We start from the raw sequence: 14,660 nt of genomic DNA, 5'->3' as shown, positions 1-14,660 counted from the left end.
TATGTGAATTTTGATCAAGTAAATATATATACACTTCACTAAATTCAAATTTATTTTTTTATGTTTTCAGCAATACAGATTAAACACATACAAACTATATATTAATTCTATTAAATAGCTACTCTTCTTCATAACCAATACCAGGTACATAATTCTTTTTCACATTATGAAAGAGTGAATGTTTTCCATCCTTCCATGGGAAACCCTACACAAAGACAAAAATAATTAAATCTTGCGACAGTATTTAGTACTTTTGCAACTATTTTAGTATTTTTAATTATTTTTTTCTTCCTATTTAAATCTTACCTTATTCATTATTTTCATATATGGATAGTGAATGAACTCTGGAGCTGGTTCATGTTCTTCTTCAAGAATTTTGATATAGCAATTAACCATAGCAACTCCCAATAAAGGAACACCCACAAAATAGGTGATAAACTTAAATATTTTAACAGTATCTAAAATCAAGTGGAACGACAAATTATACTTATGTAACCACAAATTTCTAACTTTTAATAGAATTACAAATTTTCACATTAATGCTAAAACAAGATATCGATAAGGAGTATTCTTTATTTCAGATTTTGTAATAAAATACGTTGATAAAGCAGAAAGTTTAAAGAATTAGAAATCTTTCATTTTCACATTTTTCCGTGTCATTAAAAATCTTCTAAATGGAATTTTTCATAATTTACCGTTGGAAACAGGATGTTGACGTTCTTCCACTGTTTTTATATATTCTGCCATACCCCGTGTGAAAGTACGGCCAAATTGGCCTACCCTTAGTATTTTCGACATTTTGCGAGGAAGAGGAGTAGAACGCAAGGGAGAAGTACAGATACTGATTTTATTCAATTACATCACTACATGTACACACGTCTCAATTCTCAATATAATTATTTTATTTCTCTACAGATGTCGCTTAATGTTTCTCTAGAAATAAAGTCAACATTACTCGTCGCTGATAAGTCGGTCATCTACCATGCAGTATCCTCGTCTCTGGTAGTATGTAACTATGTATATACTATTCAGCTATTATAAAAATTTTTAGAAAATTTAGAAGTTTCAACTCTGCTTTCCAGGTTGACTACAATCAATAAGTATGTAATCTAAATAATTAAGATAAATGAAAAAGCAGAAAAATTATGAGAGAAAGATTGATCAAAATAGTAATAAATTCCATTGAAAGTTTTATGTAAGTTTACTTTTTACATTAGAGTGAAAAATCAATCGTTTTCATTTCTCTACGAAGAGCACATAGATATTATTGTTAACATTTTATAAATATTAAATTACCTTTGTAACGTATTTTTATAATTAGGATATTAAAGTTATACATTATTTTCAAATAATGAAAGATAAATTTTTACATTAGTGTGTATATGTGTGTGTACATGCTAGTTTATATGGGAAAAATATATATTTACAAGAAAATAAATCCATTTTGTACGTCATTTGTATAACGATAAGTCACGTGATTTTTTATCCGTTATTTTAATTTCTGATAATTCAAATCGTATGCAGTACTCTATACAATATCTGTTTCATCTCTCCTCTTTTCGATTGAAATAGAAAAATTATTTTATTATCAGAGTATGTTTATAAAGTAATTTAACAGTAATAATACTTAAATGGCATGTTTTAGTAATATTACTTACATACATATATTTAAAATTATTCACTTCAATTACACTTTGGATAAAATGCATAGTCCTCGGACATCTTAAAATGATTAATACATATTTTACTAATTCAATGTATGAATAGTTATATATAATAGCTAAAATATTAATTATGATTTGTTTTTGGTGTAGTATCAATCCTTGAAATGAAAAATATACATACATATGTACATGTGTTACATACAGCAATACACATACAGATGCATAATAATTTTTATAATAATGGTTTTATAATAAATTTTATTATTAATGATAAAACTATATTAATTTAACTAAATATCAAACTTATTCTGTTCTAAAAATAAATATACATATGGCACGTTTTATAACGCATTTAAGATAAATAAATGAACGTGAAAGAAATGATTATTTATTATACTTATTCAATGGATAAAGCAAGATGTTGAATAAAGATTAATATTTTTCAGTTCGAATGGGTAATTCTATCACAAAAAATAATTATCACAATAATCAGAAGTATACTAGTCAGGTATATATCATTTAAAATTCTAAATAAAACATAGGTTATAAATTATAACCTATATAATAGTAGATAATGTTATTAATAAGATCAACTACTTATATATAATTGTATCTCAATTGATAAAGATTAATAAATACTATTATAATATTTTTTATGCAGTATAGCCTTAGTGATATAATTGGTGGAAGTTGCATTGGATCAACGCAATCTTCGCAGAAAGAAACTAAATCATGGTCTCGTGCTTCTTGCAGAAGGTAATCGTAATAGTTTATAATTTTTATGCATTTAATAATCCGTATATAATAAGTATTTGATTTTATAGCTGGAGCGAAGGTACATTATATGATCCATTGGGTACTTCGAAAACATTATGGCCTGTATCACGTTGTCAGGCTATGTTTCTTCCAGAATTTCAAATAAGACAAGTATCTCTGCAAAATGCTTATATATTTTTAAGCATAATAGCCAAAGGAGCTTATGGAAAAGTATATAAAATTCAGAAACAGGATACTGGAGAATTTTTTGCTTTAAAAGTAATCAGTAAAGCTAAAGTGGTTGCAGAAAATGGTATAATGCAGGCTAAACAGGAAGTATGTATGCTTTTAAAATTGAAGGCATGTTTATTTTCATTTTGTATTGTAATTGAATTCATACATATATTCAATATTAGGTATCAATACAAAAATTGGTTGGTCATCATCCATTTATATTAGATTGCTCTCACAGGTGGCAAGGAAGGAAAACATTGTACATATGTAAGCTTATTGTAATTATGTTATTATTAGTTATTGTTAGATATGTTTCTTAATGTGCATTAATTCCAGTAACTAACTATGTTGGTGGAGGAGAGTTATTTTCATTAGTCGAGCAATGTGGTTCTCTGCCTGAAAATATAGTTAGAATATATGTAGCAGAAGTTGCTTTAGCTGTTGGTAAATATACATCGTTTTGAATTGATAGTTCAATATGAGATAGAATTTATATGTTTTTTTGTTATTGTGTGTTAAAGATTTTTTGCACAATGCTGGTGTTGTACATAGAGATATAAAAGCTACAAATGTTCTATTGGATGAGGAAGGTCATGCTATAATTATTGATTTTGGTCTTGCAAAGTGGTTAAATCATACAGAAAGAACACATACGCTTTGTGGAACTCCAGAATATATGGGCAAGTACAAAAATGTATATAAAATATAAAAATTATATAAAGTATAACTATTTTTCACTTGATGTATCTTGTTATAGCACCAGAAATATTCAGTAGACAGTATTATGGACAAGAGGTAGATTGGTGGTCATTGGGAGTACTAGCTTGTTTCATGCTTACAAATCAGGTATGTATGATATATATATATATTTTCTTTTTTCTCTTAAAGTAATTTTAAATATGACATGAAATGTACTATCAACATGCTAATATTGGAATTACAATCATTTCAATACAAGAAGTAGAAGATAAAACCTGAAGTATAGTAGAAAAAATATATTTTTAAATATAAATTGATTCATTTATTAAAATCAAAGCGATAGTTCTTAATATGCTACTCTATTTTATATATTCTTATGTTTAATAATGTTAGTATCTGTATGTTATAACTATCTTAAAAGATAGTGCAGTCCGTGGACTCCGTGGCGCAACGGTAGCGCGTCTGACTCCAGATCAGAAGGTTGCGTGTTCAAATCACGTCGGGGTCAAAGTTTATTTTTATAATTTCTTTTTTACATTTTTTAAATATTTAACACGCGAAATATGAAGTAAATTTTATAGGTTCATTTTTAGTTGAATAAAGATTATATTTATTGTTATTATTTATCATTTTATGAAGTCGGCAAATTTCTTTCTATGCACAATATATGGTAGAAGACCAGTTATACAATTTTTATGAATTTTTATATTTTATATATATAGCAAAGCTGAATAAATGATCAATTTTCTTTTGGTAATTGGTAGACGTTTTTTCACTTTTTAAAAATAATAAATGATTTTTTTTATATCATTTTATCCCAATATGCTTAAAAGGCGTATATAGATTACTATTAACTGAGAATATACAATTAATATTACAGGGAGTTTTCTATAATATATTTGCTGTTTTAACATTTAAACTAATTCCTAAGAGTTTGTATCTAAGCAATGTTTAATATTTGAATAAGTATTTTTTTTAGTGATCTACAATATTAATGAGTGATTAATATTGTTAATGATAATAAAAAAAGGACTGAATTACAGTAGAATTTGTTTAGGATCAAAAAATAATTCGCCCCCGGGTGGGCTCGAACCACCAACCTTTCGGTTAACAGCCGAACGCGCTAGCCGATTGCGCCACGGAGGCAGTTGAATGGCAAGTTCTTTTCATGTCTTTTGTTGCCGTTTCCTATCTTTTCAATGTTAATTTTGTTTTATGCTTTTATTTTGTAATTTATTATTTACAATATTTCTCCTATCTTAATGACATATTTTATATAAGAACTACTTTTAATTCGTTGCATGTTGTAAGATTTTATGATAGATTGAATCTTATGATAGAAGTTTCATCGCGGTTCATAAAAAGAAATATTTTTGCTCGTATTTAATATATTTATTATTATATATACTTATACTCATCATTAAACGTTAATACAGTCTTTTTATTTCTTTTTGAATTGGATACTTCGTTATATATTCAGAATTATTTATTTAAGAATAGTTATTAAATAATTTACAAAATATGCATGTTGTTGAGTAGGTCTTTTCTAGAATATTGTGTTAGTATTAGTAACAGTATTAATATATATAATATAATAATAATTAAATTGAATTTTAAAACAATATGTGATTTTGATATGAAACATCGATGACTTTAATGGTTCGTCATTACTATGATAAAATCAAAATCATTGTCATTCATCAAATTAAATGATCTATAAGCGTAATTACACGAAATCAAACATTAACTGCAACATCTACAAAATAACATATGGAATGTTATTGGAACGGTTGTTTAAATATAATAATTAAACACCGTCATGAAACCACCGGTATGCAAATATTTATGCAAATTGATATTCTTATGGGTATTATTAAAAAAATGAAACCTGAATAGGAATTTGTTTCATCTAGTAAATCTTCTAACGAGTGTTTTGAATATTTCACATATCTTTGCACATTATATATATATTTTTGCATTTCCATATTCTCAATAAATGCATAAAAGTCCGCAGTCAAATTGTCATATGTGTACATTTCAATTGTTATACGTTTCGTATTATATCGAGGAACACATAGACGTCGTGGAACTAAGTTCCAAGTAGAGACGTAATTATTTTCCCGTGAACCGTGTCTTGTACACTTTTCGTCGGCCGTTCTTGCGTAAAAGCATGCAACGGGCACTCGAATTGAAGAAATCCAACGAGCGTATCTCTCTGGCTCGTTGCAAAATCCTTCGGTGCCTTGACATTTTCGCCGGGTCCACTCACCTCGCGTATCCTCTGTTTACAAAGCGTGTTCTCGGGCACGTTAACTTTTCATACGGCCTTTTGATGAATCGACGTATGTGCCACGTCATGTCATGAAGAAATGTCGTCGTACCTGGCGCGATCACGATATCATCGTTAACCATGAGATTCACGCGAATCTTTGACTCTTGTGCAAGTGCAATCTCGATAGAAAACGATTCATCGTCACTTAGACTTTTTTTTTCAGGAACCAGCTATAATATGTAAATTACGACAAAAGTGTAAACACATATTTTACTTTAGAAGATCTTGTTTTATCAATTACTCTATTTAACATTTTAAGATTATTTACTGCTTTGATTTGAGATTTCAAGATTATATCCTGATCAATGATTTAGTTTGAAATTTTAAGATTATATTTTGGTCAATGATTTTATCAAAGATTTTTATTTTTTCCATTTCTATTTGATATCTGTGATTGAATATTCAAAGAAACAGGTTTGAAGTTATGAATTTTGTAATCTTGTCTTATCGATGATAAATAATGACACGAATCGAATGAATTGGATCGACTATCCTCTTACAAATGTTAGTTCTGATGCATTCGGATCCTTCGTTCCTAATTTTGTTTTTCTAATAAATGACAAGGAAGGATTTTTTAAATTCAAAGATAACTAGATGCATGCAAGAAGGGAACATTGTCAACAACACGTTGTCCACAGTAATAATAATAATTATTATTATAACGATGATAGCAATAATACAAATAATAATATTAATAATAGCGATACTGGTACTAAATCGTAATAATAATAATAATATTAATAATAATAATGACACGTATCTCTAAAAAAAAAGAAGACAGAGTCGAGCTACATACTAGTTTTATTGGGATGAGGTTGTGGTTGTGGTTCGTGTGTGGTTTTTTGAGAGGAAAAAAATAAAGAGGAGTCTTGGGGTTGGGGGATTTGGGGTGAGGATACTAAAATATTAGGGGCCGGTTTCGTCCCCGCGGACAGATCGCGGTGTCCGCCGGGACGAAGAAAAGGATGATCCCTGGCGTGTGCCAAGTCAGATCCCTAAGGGTGACCACGTGTTCCTGATAGGTGATTCTTCTTGTGTCTATTTCTTCTTTGAACACTCGATCGAGTCTTCGTTATATCCATCATCGTCGTCTTCATCATCGTTGTTCTCATGAATGTTATTCCGATGTGTCCTAAGTTAAAAATCCCCCACAGCCAGGCCGCCACGTGATCATCCTGCCCCGAGTCGATGAATTTTTTCTCTCGGAATCGTAGCGCGCCGGGGGAAGTTTTGGTCCCTGCCACAGAATTGATCGCGCAATCTCTCTCTCCCATTCACACCGATATACACTCTCACTCCGTCTCGTTCTCTCTCTCCCGTTCCCGTTCATACTTCCTCTGACGTACACGCTCTCTCCCGCTCGTTTTCCTTTATCTGGGCTGAAAAACTCGCGCATCCTTCTTCATCTTCTTATTCATCATTTTTTTTTTGTGAGTTTTTTTCCTTGTTTCTTCTTTTTCAAAATGTTTTATCCCATTTTTATCTGGTCGATGGTGATGAACGCAAAATGGTCTGGACGAGTGGCGAGCCAGTATCCGCGCTTCGTTCGATGTTATTTGATTTCTTCGGGGCTGTTGTTCTTCGTCTTCCCGCCTCTCGCTGCGACCGCTATTTCAATCGTTCACTTATACTGTCAGTTCTTGCGGTTTAGGCAGCAATTCCGGCTTGGACTCTTCAGCTGGTTTGGACTCTTGTTTGGAGGAGGACTCCTCGGAGGATTTCTCTTCCTCGCTGCCCTTGCTTTCCTTCTTCTCAGCCGATTTTTCTTCAGAAGATTCGTCTGATTTCGCTTCTTTCGCTTCTTTCGCGGGTTCCTGCTGTTTCTGTGGTTCTTCCTTCTTTTCCTCGGCTTGTTCAGACTTTGCTTGAGGCTGAGCTTCTGCGGTTTCGCGTTTAGCCTGGCTAGATTCGGCTGATTTGGCCGCCGATTGTTCCACAGATTCTTGAACGTTACTGGAAGCAGATGCTGCAGCAGATACTTCGGCGCTCTTTGCTTCCTTTTCAGGTTGAGCAGCGGCTTCAGCAGGCTTCTCCTCGGTCTTGGCCGAATCTTCGGGGCTGATTGCAGGTTGTTCGATCGCAGGTTGTTCAAGAGGAAGCTGAATCTTCTCGTTCTTGGCAGCTGGTTTGTTCTCTTCTGGGGATTTAGCTTGATCTTGTTGGCTCTTTTCAGCTTCAACAGCTGGCTGTTCTATTTTCTTCTCTTCTGGAGCAGCTACCTCGGCGTCGCGGGTCACACGGTCGGGTTTGTCCTCAGCCTTCTTTTCCTGTTCCTCTTGTGGCTTCTCGAGCTTCTTCTCCTCCGCAGCTGGCTGAGCCTTTTCTTCCGATTCGGAAGCTGCTGAGCTAGCCTCATCGTCTTTTCTCACGCTTGGTTTCGCTTCCTCAGCTTTCTTTTCTTCCTTTGCTTCTTCTTTAGCAGCTTCTCCGCTTTTCTCCGCTGAATCTACTTGCTCGGAGCTTTTGCCCTCTGGGACTACAGCCTTCTGTAATATAAACACGATCCAGTTAAGAAAACCAAATTCTATCGTCTACAACAGCAAAGAAAGTCGAATATCGTAATGTACATCATAGTATAATTCAAACTTACAACAACGGGTTGCTCTACTAGAACATCAGCACTATCCTGTTTATTTTTTTGCGGAACAACTTGCACTACAGTTTCGTGAGATTCGGAAGCCGCCTGCTTCAGACCTTCTTCCTCCTTCTTGGCTTCTAGAGCCTGTTCAGGCTTTTGTTCTTGCTCAGGTTGTTGAGCCTCCTGTGGTTGTTGTTGCGGCTGCAGTTGCTCAGGTTTCTTTTCCTGGCTAGCTTCCTCCTTTTTCTCCTCGGGTTTCGCTTGCTGAGCTTCCTCTTTCTTCTCCTCAGCCTTTTCAGATAGTTGAGCGTTTTCACCCGCGGGTTCGCTCCTCACGCTTGGCTTCTCAGCTTCGGCAGGTTTCGCTTCGGCAGGCGCTGGTTCAGCGGCCTCCACGTTTGGTGCTGCAACTGCTTCAGGAGCTACTGGAATCCCTGAGTTGCTTGGGTTCGCCGATTTTTCCAGAGGAACTACTTGTAGAGGTTCCTGATTTTCAGCTACGGGCATCGAGAGCACCGTTTTCTGGCCGAGCAGGCACAGTATCGTTATTACGAGTAACTTCGTCATTTTGATATCTGTAAATGAAAACGGAGCTTTTGGTAACTCGTTCTTTTTCGATTTCTATATTAATATTAGGACTATCAGAGTGATGGAAATATCCGATTTATAATTTTGCATATAATTTTTTAAAGAATTTGAACGATTTTTTCTTTGCACTAGGTTTTCAATTGTTTGGGGGTCAATTTCTTTGATACAAACTTCGTTTATATAATTATATATTTCGATATAATGCTTTTATATATCTTCTATTTTGATCTTTTTTGGTACAAACTGTGTTTTATACAATTGGTTTGGTACATCATTTTTATATATCTTTTATTTAGAATAGATGACTAGTTTAGTTTAGTTTAGTTCTATTTTTGTAATGAATTACAAATATCAAGCTTAATAATCATCCTATTAATTCGAAGGACTATTCGACGGAATATGTAAAAGTCACGACTATCAGATACTAACATTGTACCCTAATGCATAAATCTCATCGTAAACGATCATTTAATCTCGACCAACCGGATGTAGAACCCGAACTAAAGTTATCACGGATCGGAAACACCGTAAAGATTCAGAAATAATGTCATGTCGGACAGAAAGGTTCTACTATGTATGGAGCGTAGAGAGAGGAAACGAGGGACGTTTCTCGCAATCTTCCAGTTAGGAGAGCGGACGTGAGTACACGAGCTCCTCTTTCGTACTTGGCATGAATGGAGAACGCGGCCGCATGAATGGACCGCCGATAGACGCGCGAGACGAAAAGCAGGCTGCGCGTCAGAATGTGACATACAGAGAGAGAGAGAGAGAGAGAGAGAGAGAGGGGGGGGGGGAGAAGGAAAGAATGAAAATTGAAAGATGGACAAGGGGCTGCTAGAGGAATCGGCAGGAGGGAGAGGGACGTAGGTGACATTGAACCGAATGCATTGAACAAGACGAGCGTTATGGAACTAATGACAGGATGCGTGTCCCTCGCGTTCGTTACGCGCGCACATTCGCGCGTTTTCTCCGCATGATCGCGTCTTCTTCTTCGTTCTACGCTTTGTTCTTCGCGTTTCTTCACGAATGAACGCGTGTCGTACTCGCGTGTTCTTCAACGAATGTTAGGAATAGATGGAAAGGTGCTCAGAGCATCTGAGATTTCATTGGACAATTATTTGTTCCAATAGAGAAACTTTGAATATTTTGGTTACTTGAAGATTTTCAGTGAGAAGGCTTCGAATTAATTATTTGAAGATTTTTAATAATAGAAGCTTTGAGTTGATTATTCGAAGATCTTCAATATGGGAATTGACTTCGAGATGGATAAATAGATAAATAATAATTGAGAAATTATTTGTTAATTGCCGTGAAATAAAAGGAGAACGAAAGAGAATGAACGTTGTTGCGTGCATCGCGAACGGAAAGTGAAACATGGGTGTAACTTCCGCAATAGGTGGAAACGGAAGGCGAGAGAGGACATTGTTTGGTTGGATGGAAATCGAGTCGTTGCAACGATCAAGATACGCCTCGAAAAAAAGCAGAACATTGTTCATCTGTCGTATCGCGAACCATGAAAGCACTAAAAGTATGTATATACATTCCCAACCATAAGTTCTAACTATTTTGTTATAAATCTGTTATTTATAGACTGTATCTGTATGTACACGTTGTTATTATACGAGCTTATGACCAGTAGTATGCCTATATAAACCTACATGCGTATAATCGAACTCGCTTAAGTCTAATTATAAAACGTCGACCACTATCAGGAAGCTCATCGTCGTGTAAATCGATTCCGCTGCGCACATCGGTATCGTATGGTCGTTACGAAGCCTTTGACGAGCATCGAGGTACATAAGTAGATACGGCAGAGTGGGCAGACACGAAACCAGAGACTATCGTCGCGGTGTCGCGTGGACACGATTTGCTTCGCGAGTGCAGTTTGCGATCAAGCGAAACGCAAAACGCTGACGAAACTAAACGCAAAACGCTAAGGAAATTAAACGCGCGCATATACAAGCGTTAAACTGGTCCGCGAGCTATGTAACGGAATAAAAAAGAAAAAAAAAAAGAAGGAAAAATCAAGCACGATGGCATTCTTTCGATTCCACACCAGTGTAGAGCGACCTTCCGTTCAGGAGGCTCGAGCTTGCGTCCAATCAAGCGGGTAATTTATACAGAGAGGAAGCTGTTCCCGTTGCATGTACAGCCAGAAATGCTCGAGCGCGAACGTTCCATCGTAAAAATCGAAACTGCTGCAACAATGGCAGCGAACAAGTCCGAGGGAACGGTTCTATGTCCATATTTGTAAAACGACGATGCTCGAGGATCGCTTTTAAGAAGAGACGAGAAACTGTTCGTTCACGAAGAGAAAAAGCGGTTGCCGCGTTATCTGAAACACAGACACGCCTTCTGGAGAACGCAACCAACGTGGAATGCGCGCTGAGAAGGTGAACGCAAAAGTCAGAGAGGGAAAACGGGAGGATAAAGGGGGAAAAACTGGGCGACAGCCGCGACCTGGGCGAGGAAAGAGGCGGCTGAACGGTCCAGTTTTTACGATACTAGCGCGCCACTTCGCTCTTGGCGTTCGCCAATTGGTCAACACGCAGGAGGTGAACCGTTCCGTTCTGTTATTACGCTCGTGCTCAACTTTAATTTTGGTACAAGCGATTGCTATCAACCGAGAACTTCGTTCCCGATAAACTTCAATTTTATGCTCTTCCTTCTTTCTAGAATTTTCGTCGTACGATTCAATTTGAAAAATCGTTCTTATACACACATGTAGGTTTCATAGAGCGAACAAAGATGGAGTATTCTCCATGTAGGAAAGAGGTGAACGTTCAGAGGCGGCTCGTTGAAGACGAGAAGCGAAATTAAGGGGCAAGTATACATTAGCAAGTCGCATAATCGACATTAATAACAATCGTCCAGGCCTGATCATGTTGCAAGCGGACGTAATGGGCCGCAATAAAGTTAATTGCAAATTACTTTGCGAGTCACGGACGTGGAGGTAACGTTTGCACGCATATATAGGTGTATACATATACATATATATATATATGTATATATATTTTGAACGTACGCGCTCGGCATTTCGGCTAATTGCAATTCGGTCAGATTGTCATTTGATAGGGTAGTACAGGAGAGAGGAAGATGAAAAAGAAGTGGAAGATAGGAAGGGGAGGATCTGAAGTGCCGCAAGAAAATTAAAGTCACGATCTCGCGAGGGATGCAAACACGACGGAGGGATAGGTCGACGGAGAGGAAATGCCTGTGAAAGATGATGGACACCCATTACCTTATCAAGATCATCAGAGATGTAATAATGGTACGACGCTTACAAAGAAGACGGGGTCCATTGAAGTGGTTCACCGCTTCAATGCTTTCTGCTCCTTCTCTCTCTTTCTCTGAGCTCGACTCTATTCTGCGCAACACGGCATTTATTATATCGGCTCTATCCTTTTCGCGATTGTCGATCTAATCTGCGCACATTGAATCTCAACTGGACGGAGAATGCGTCGCAGTACTCGCAGTTAACGCGATCGCGCAGGAATGCCGGTTGTTGCCTCTAATCGGCTCTGAAAGAGGGGTTCCGCTGCCATTTCTCGACGTTGTTTCAATTACCATTTTAAACACTCTTTCGTTCTAATTTTATTCGTATGAGAATCACGGTAGGGAAATTATGCTGTTTCGAAGGAGAATACCGGAGACTTTTTTTTAAAGTACCGGATACTAAGAAAATGTTTAAATTGAACGCTGTTTCGAGGAAGAATACTGTTTAATTTGTTTGAAAGTAGCCAAAAAACCGAGTATGGATGTTTATAGTATTTTAAATCTTCTAGATTTAAAGTATGGAATGCTATTTCTACGTTTCGTGAATTTAAGTGATATAATAATTCTTCCAATTGATAGCATCGGAAATATTCACAATTTTGAAGAGTGTCAACGATATCAGAGTTTCTCTGAATTTCTAGCAGCACAAGATGGAGAACTGTTTTCAACTTCTAGATTTTTCAAATAAAGAGCACGAAACTATGATTCTCTAAGTAAAAACACGAAACTACGATTTTTTGAATAAAAATCACGAAACTACGAGCGTCCACGGGATAAAATAGTAATTTTTGTATAACCCGTTTAAAAGAAAACCGTCAAATAAATTACATAAACGTTACCACGATACCAGAAACTCGACACTTTCTACCTTTTAACGTTTGTGAAAACAAAATCTACTATATATACGTATAATTTTCGAACATTTCCATACATTTAATCGTCGAATTTATGCGTACATAAATTCGTTCTATTACGAACGAGAGTTAAAAGTGGAAATACAGGGAATAGATCGTAAAAAATACGAGCGATAGACGGTTCTGAGAGAAGATTCCTGGCAAATTAGAGGATCCTCGGTTGGCTTGTTCGCGCCTTGTGTGTCACAGCCTTGCTGACGTGCAGATTAAGTAGATTAGCGACGGGTTAATTAGCCGCGGGGAAATCTTCGCGGGTCTATGGAGCAGAGAGGACGGAAAAAGGGTACGGTTGCGAGAGGAGGACAAAAATTACGCAAACGCGCGGTCATACGTTGCGAAATATACGCAAATTGTATGTTCCGACGATTATTCCATTTAGCGTTTCCCTCGCTTTAATCATTGGGTTCGAAGACAGCCATTTCGCGAGACGCGATGGAGCTCTACCTGCGTACCGTGGTCGCTGATATTCTGATCCTTCTAGACACGTTTAAATACCATGAAAAATCTTACAATTCTTCGTTTCTCGTCGCAACGAAATTTCTATCGAGAGTTTAAAATTTTTGTTTATTCGTAGATGAAAAAAAAAGAAGAATACACGCGCGATGACATCTGGCTAACCCCGAAAATTTTGTAATTCTATAAAATTCGAAGAAAGGAGCGGAGCAGCATAGAAAAATTACAGCAGGCTGTCAACGATAGAGATAGGAACAACCGTGGATTCGATAAAATGATATGTTCTACTCACGTCTTTTTCTCTCCTCCGTGGAACTGGTCACAGCGGTGGCTGGTCGTCGACTTGTGTCCGGTAGACTCTTCCTAGATGCTTCTTCTCCGCTTCAGTCGCGGGGGAATTACTCTCACCGATTAAACTGTCGCTCGGGAAGAGACCGGTTCAAGAAGTAAAACTCTCGCCGATGTTATATGTGTTGCACGTTGGTTGTTGCGCGGAGCAGTGAAAACTCCGTGCTGAACAAGAGCAAAAGACAAAAGAGAGTCGGAAGAGATACCCGAGAAGTAAGTTACCCTCTTCTCTCTCTTTTTTTTCGCGCGCGTGCGATTACGCTCGTTCGCTCGAGGAAACCGTTTGGTGATATCGGGATGAAGGTTGGGTCGTGTGTCGAGATGGAATCGTCGGGGCCCCGCTTATATACCCATTTACCCACCAGCGGCACCACAGCCAGGATCGTATAGGGGGGCCCGACCCTCTTCACCCGGCATCGTACCAGGGGCCCCTCCTTTACTCTTCTCTTCTCTTCCTTCTTCCGTCGTTCTTCTTTTCTCCACCTCTGTACACCTTCCCCTTCACCCTTTCCCTACCCTCCCGCCATCTATAGTTAACAGCTATCTTTCTTCGCACCATTCAGCCGTGATTCCTACCGGTCGTGTTTTCCTTCTTCCATACCCTGAGCCACGATCACCACGGGACGTGTGTGCCGCGCCGATTCCTCTCTACAACGACCCACGCCGTCTACGAGCAGGAGCAAAACGAACCGGGGGCTGCGATTCTCGCGAGAGATTTTCAAGTATCGAATCGGTTAGGTGGTTCGCGATGCGATGACTCTTCGACCCGCGGATGACACGTACCGAGATATCCAACCTGTGCACCCGTTCTTCTTCTT

The 14,660-nt window shown here is 37.1% G+C and overlaps 3 protein-coding genes, 1 long non-coding RNA gene and 2 other non-coding genes across 8 annotated transcripts in view; 3 read left to right on the top strand and 3 right to left on the bottom strand.

Moving 5' to 3' along the window:
• Nucleotides 1–29: 29 nt before the first annotated feature.
• On the bottom strand, nt 30–866 carry LOC126864882 (cytochrome c oxidase subunit 6A1, mitochondrial-like). The gene is made up of 3 exons (XM_050616742.1): nt 696–866; nt 307–458; nt 30–205 (listed from the first exon to the last, which is right to left on the bottom strand). The coding sequence occupies exons 1-3, from the start codon at nt 796–798 to the stop codon at nt 119–121; spliced, it is 342 nt and encodes a 113-aa protein (XP_050472699.1). The 5' UTR covers nt 799–866; the 3' UTR covers nt 30–118.
• Nucleotides 867–965: 99 nt separating this feature from the next.
• Nucleotides 966–14,660, top strand: part of LOC126864880 (serine/threonine-protein kinase S6KL) — a 68,730-nt gene continuing 55,035 nt past the window's right edge. Inside the window, exons 1-8 of one of the 3 annotated variants that reach the window (XM_050616738.1) lie at nt 966–1,195; nt 2,111–2,172; nt 2,326–2,420; nt 2,489–2,756; nt 2,837–2,921; nt 2,991–3,098; nt 3,176–3,334; nt 3,412–3,500. In XM_050616738.1, the coding sequence (XP_050472695.1) occupies nt 2,116–2,172; nt 2,326–2,420; nt 2,489–2,756; nt 2,837–2,921; nt 2,991–3,098; nt 3,176–3,334; nt 3,412–3,500 (861 nt within the window). In that variant the 5' untranslated portion in view covers nt 966–1,195; nt 2,111–2,115. Of the gene's footprint in view, nt 1,196–1,515; nt 1,594–1,740; nt 1,758–2,110; nt 2,173–2,325; nt 2,421–2,488; nt 2,757–2,836; nt 2,922–2,990; nt 3,099–3,175; nt 3,335–3,411; nt 3,501–14,660 lie in introns of those variants that run through there. The other 2 variants (XM_050616739.1, XM_050616740.1) reach the window with 2 other exon arrangements.
• Nucleotides 3,790–3,861, top strand: Trnaw-cca (transfer RNA tryptophan (anticodon CCA)). Its single transcript has one exon. It is a non-coding gene; the product is annotated as a tRNA-Trp (tRNA).
• Trnan-guu (transfer RNA asparagine (anticodon GUU)) lies at nt 4,426–4,499 on the bottom strand. The gene has a single exon. It is a non-coding gene; the product is annotated as a tRNA-Asn (tRNA).
• Nucleotides 6,314–14,177, bottom strand: LOC126864879 (neurofilament heavy polypeptide-like). The gene is made up of 3 exons (XM_050616736.1): nt 13,787–14,177; nt 8,276–8,838; nt 6,314–8,171 (listed from the first exon to the last, which is right to left on the bottom strand). The coding sequence occupies exons 2-3, from the start codon at nt 8,828–8,830 to the stop codon at nt 7,311–7,313; spliced, it is 1,416 nt and encodes a 471-aa protein (XP_050472693.1). The 5' UTR covers nt 8,831–8,838; nt 13,787–14,177; the 3' UTR covers nt 6,314–7,310.
• On the top strand, nt 9,283–13,704 carry LOC126864884 (uncharacterized). Its single transcript, XR_007689364.1, has 2 exons — nt 9,283–11,454; nt 11,528–13,704. It is a non-coding gene; the product is annotated as an uncharacterized LOC126864884 (long non-coding RNA).

Source organism: Bombus huntii, chromosome 4 (genome assembly GCF_024542735.1).
Source record: "Bombus huntii isolate Logan2020A chromosome 4, iyBomHunt1.1, whole genome shotgun sequence".
Taxonomy (NCBI): Eukaryota; Metazoa; Arthropoda; class Insecta; order Hymenoptera; family Apidae; genus Bombus; species Bombus huntii.
This window is presented reverse-complemented; position numbering and strand designations above follow the sequence as displayed.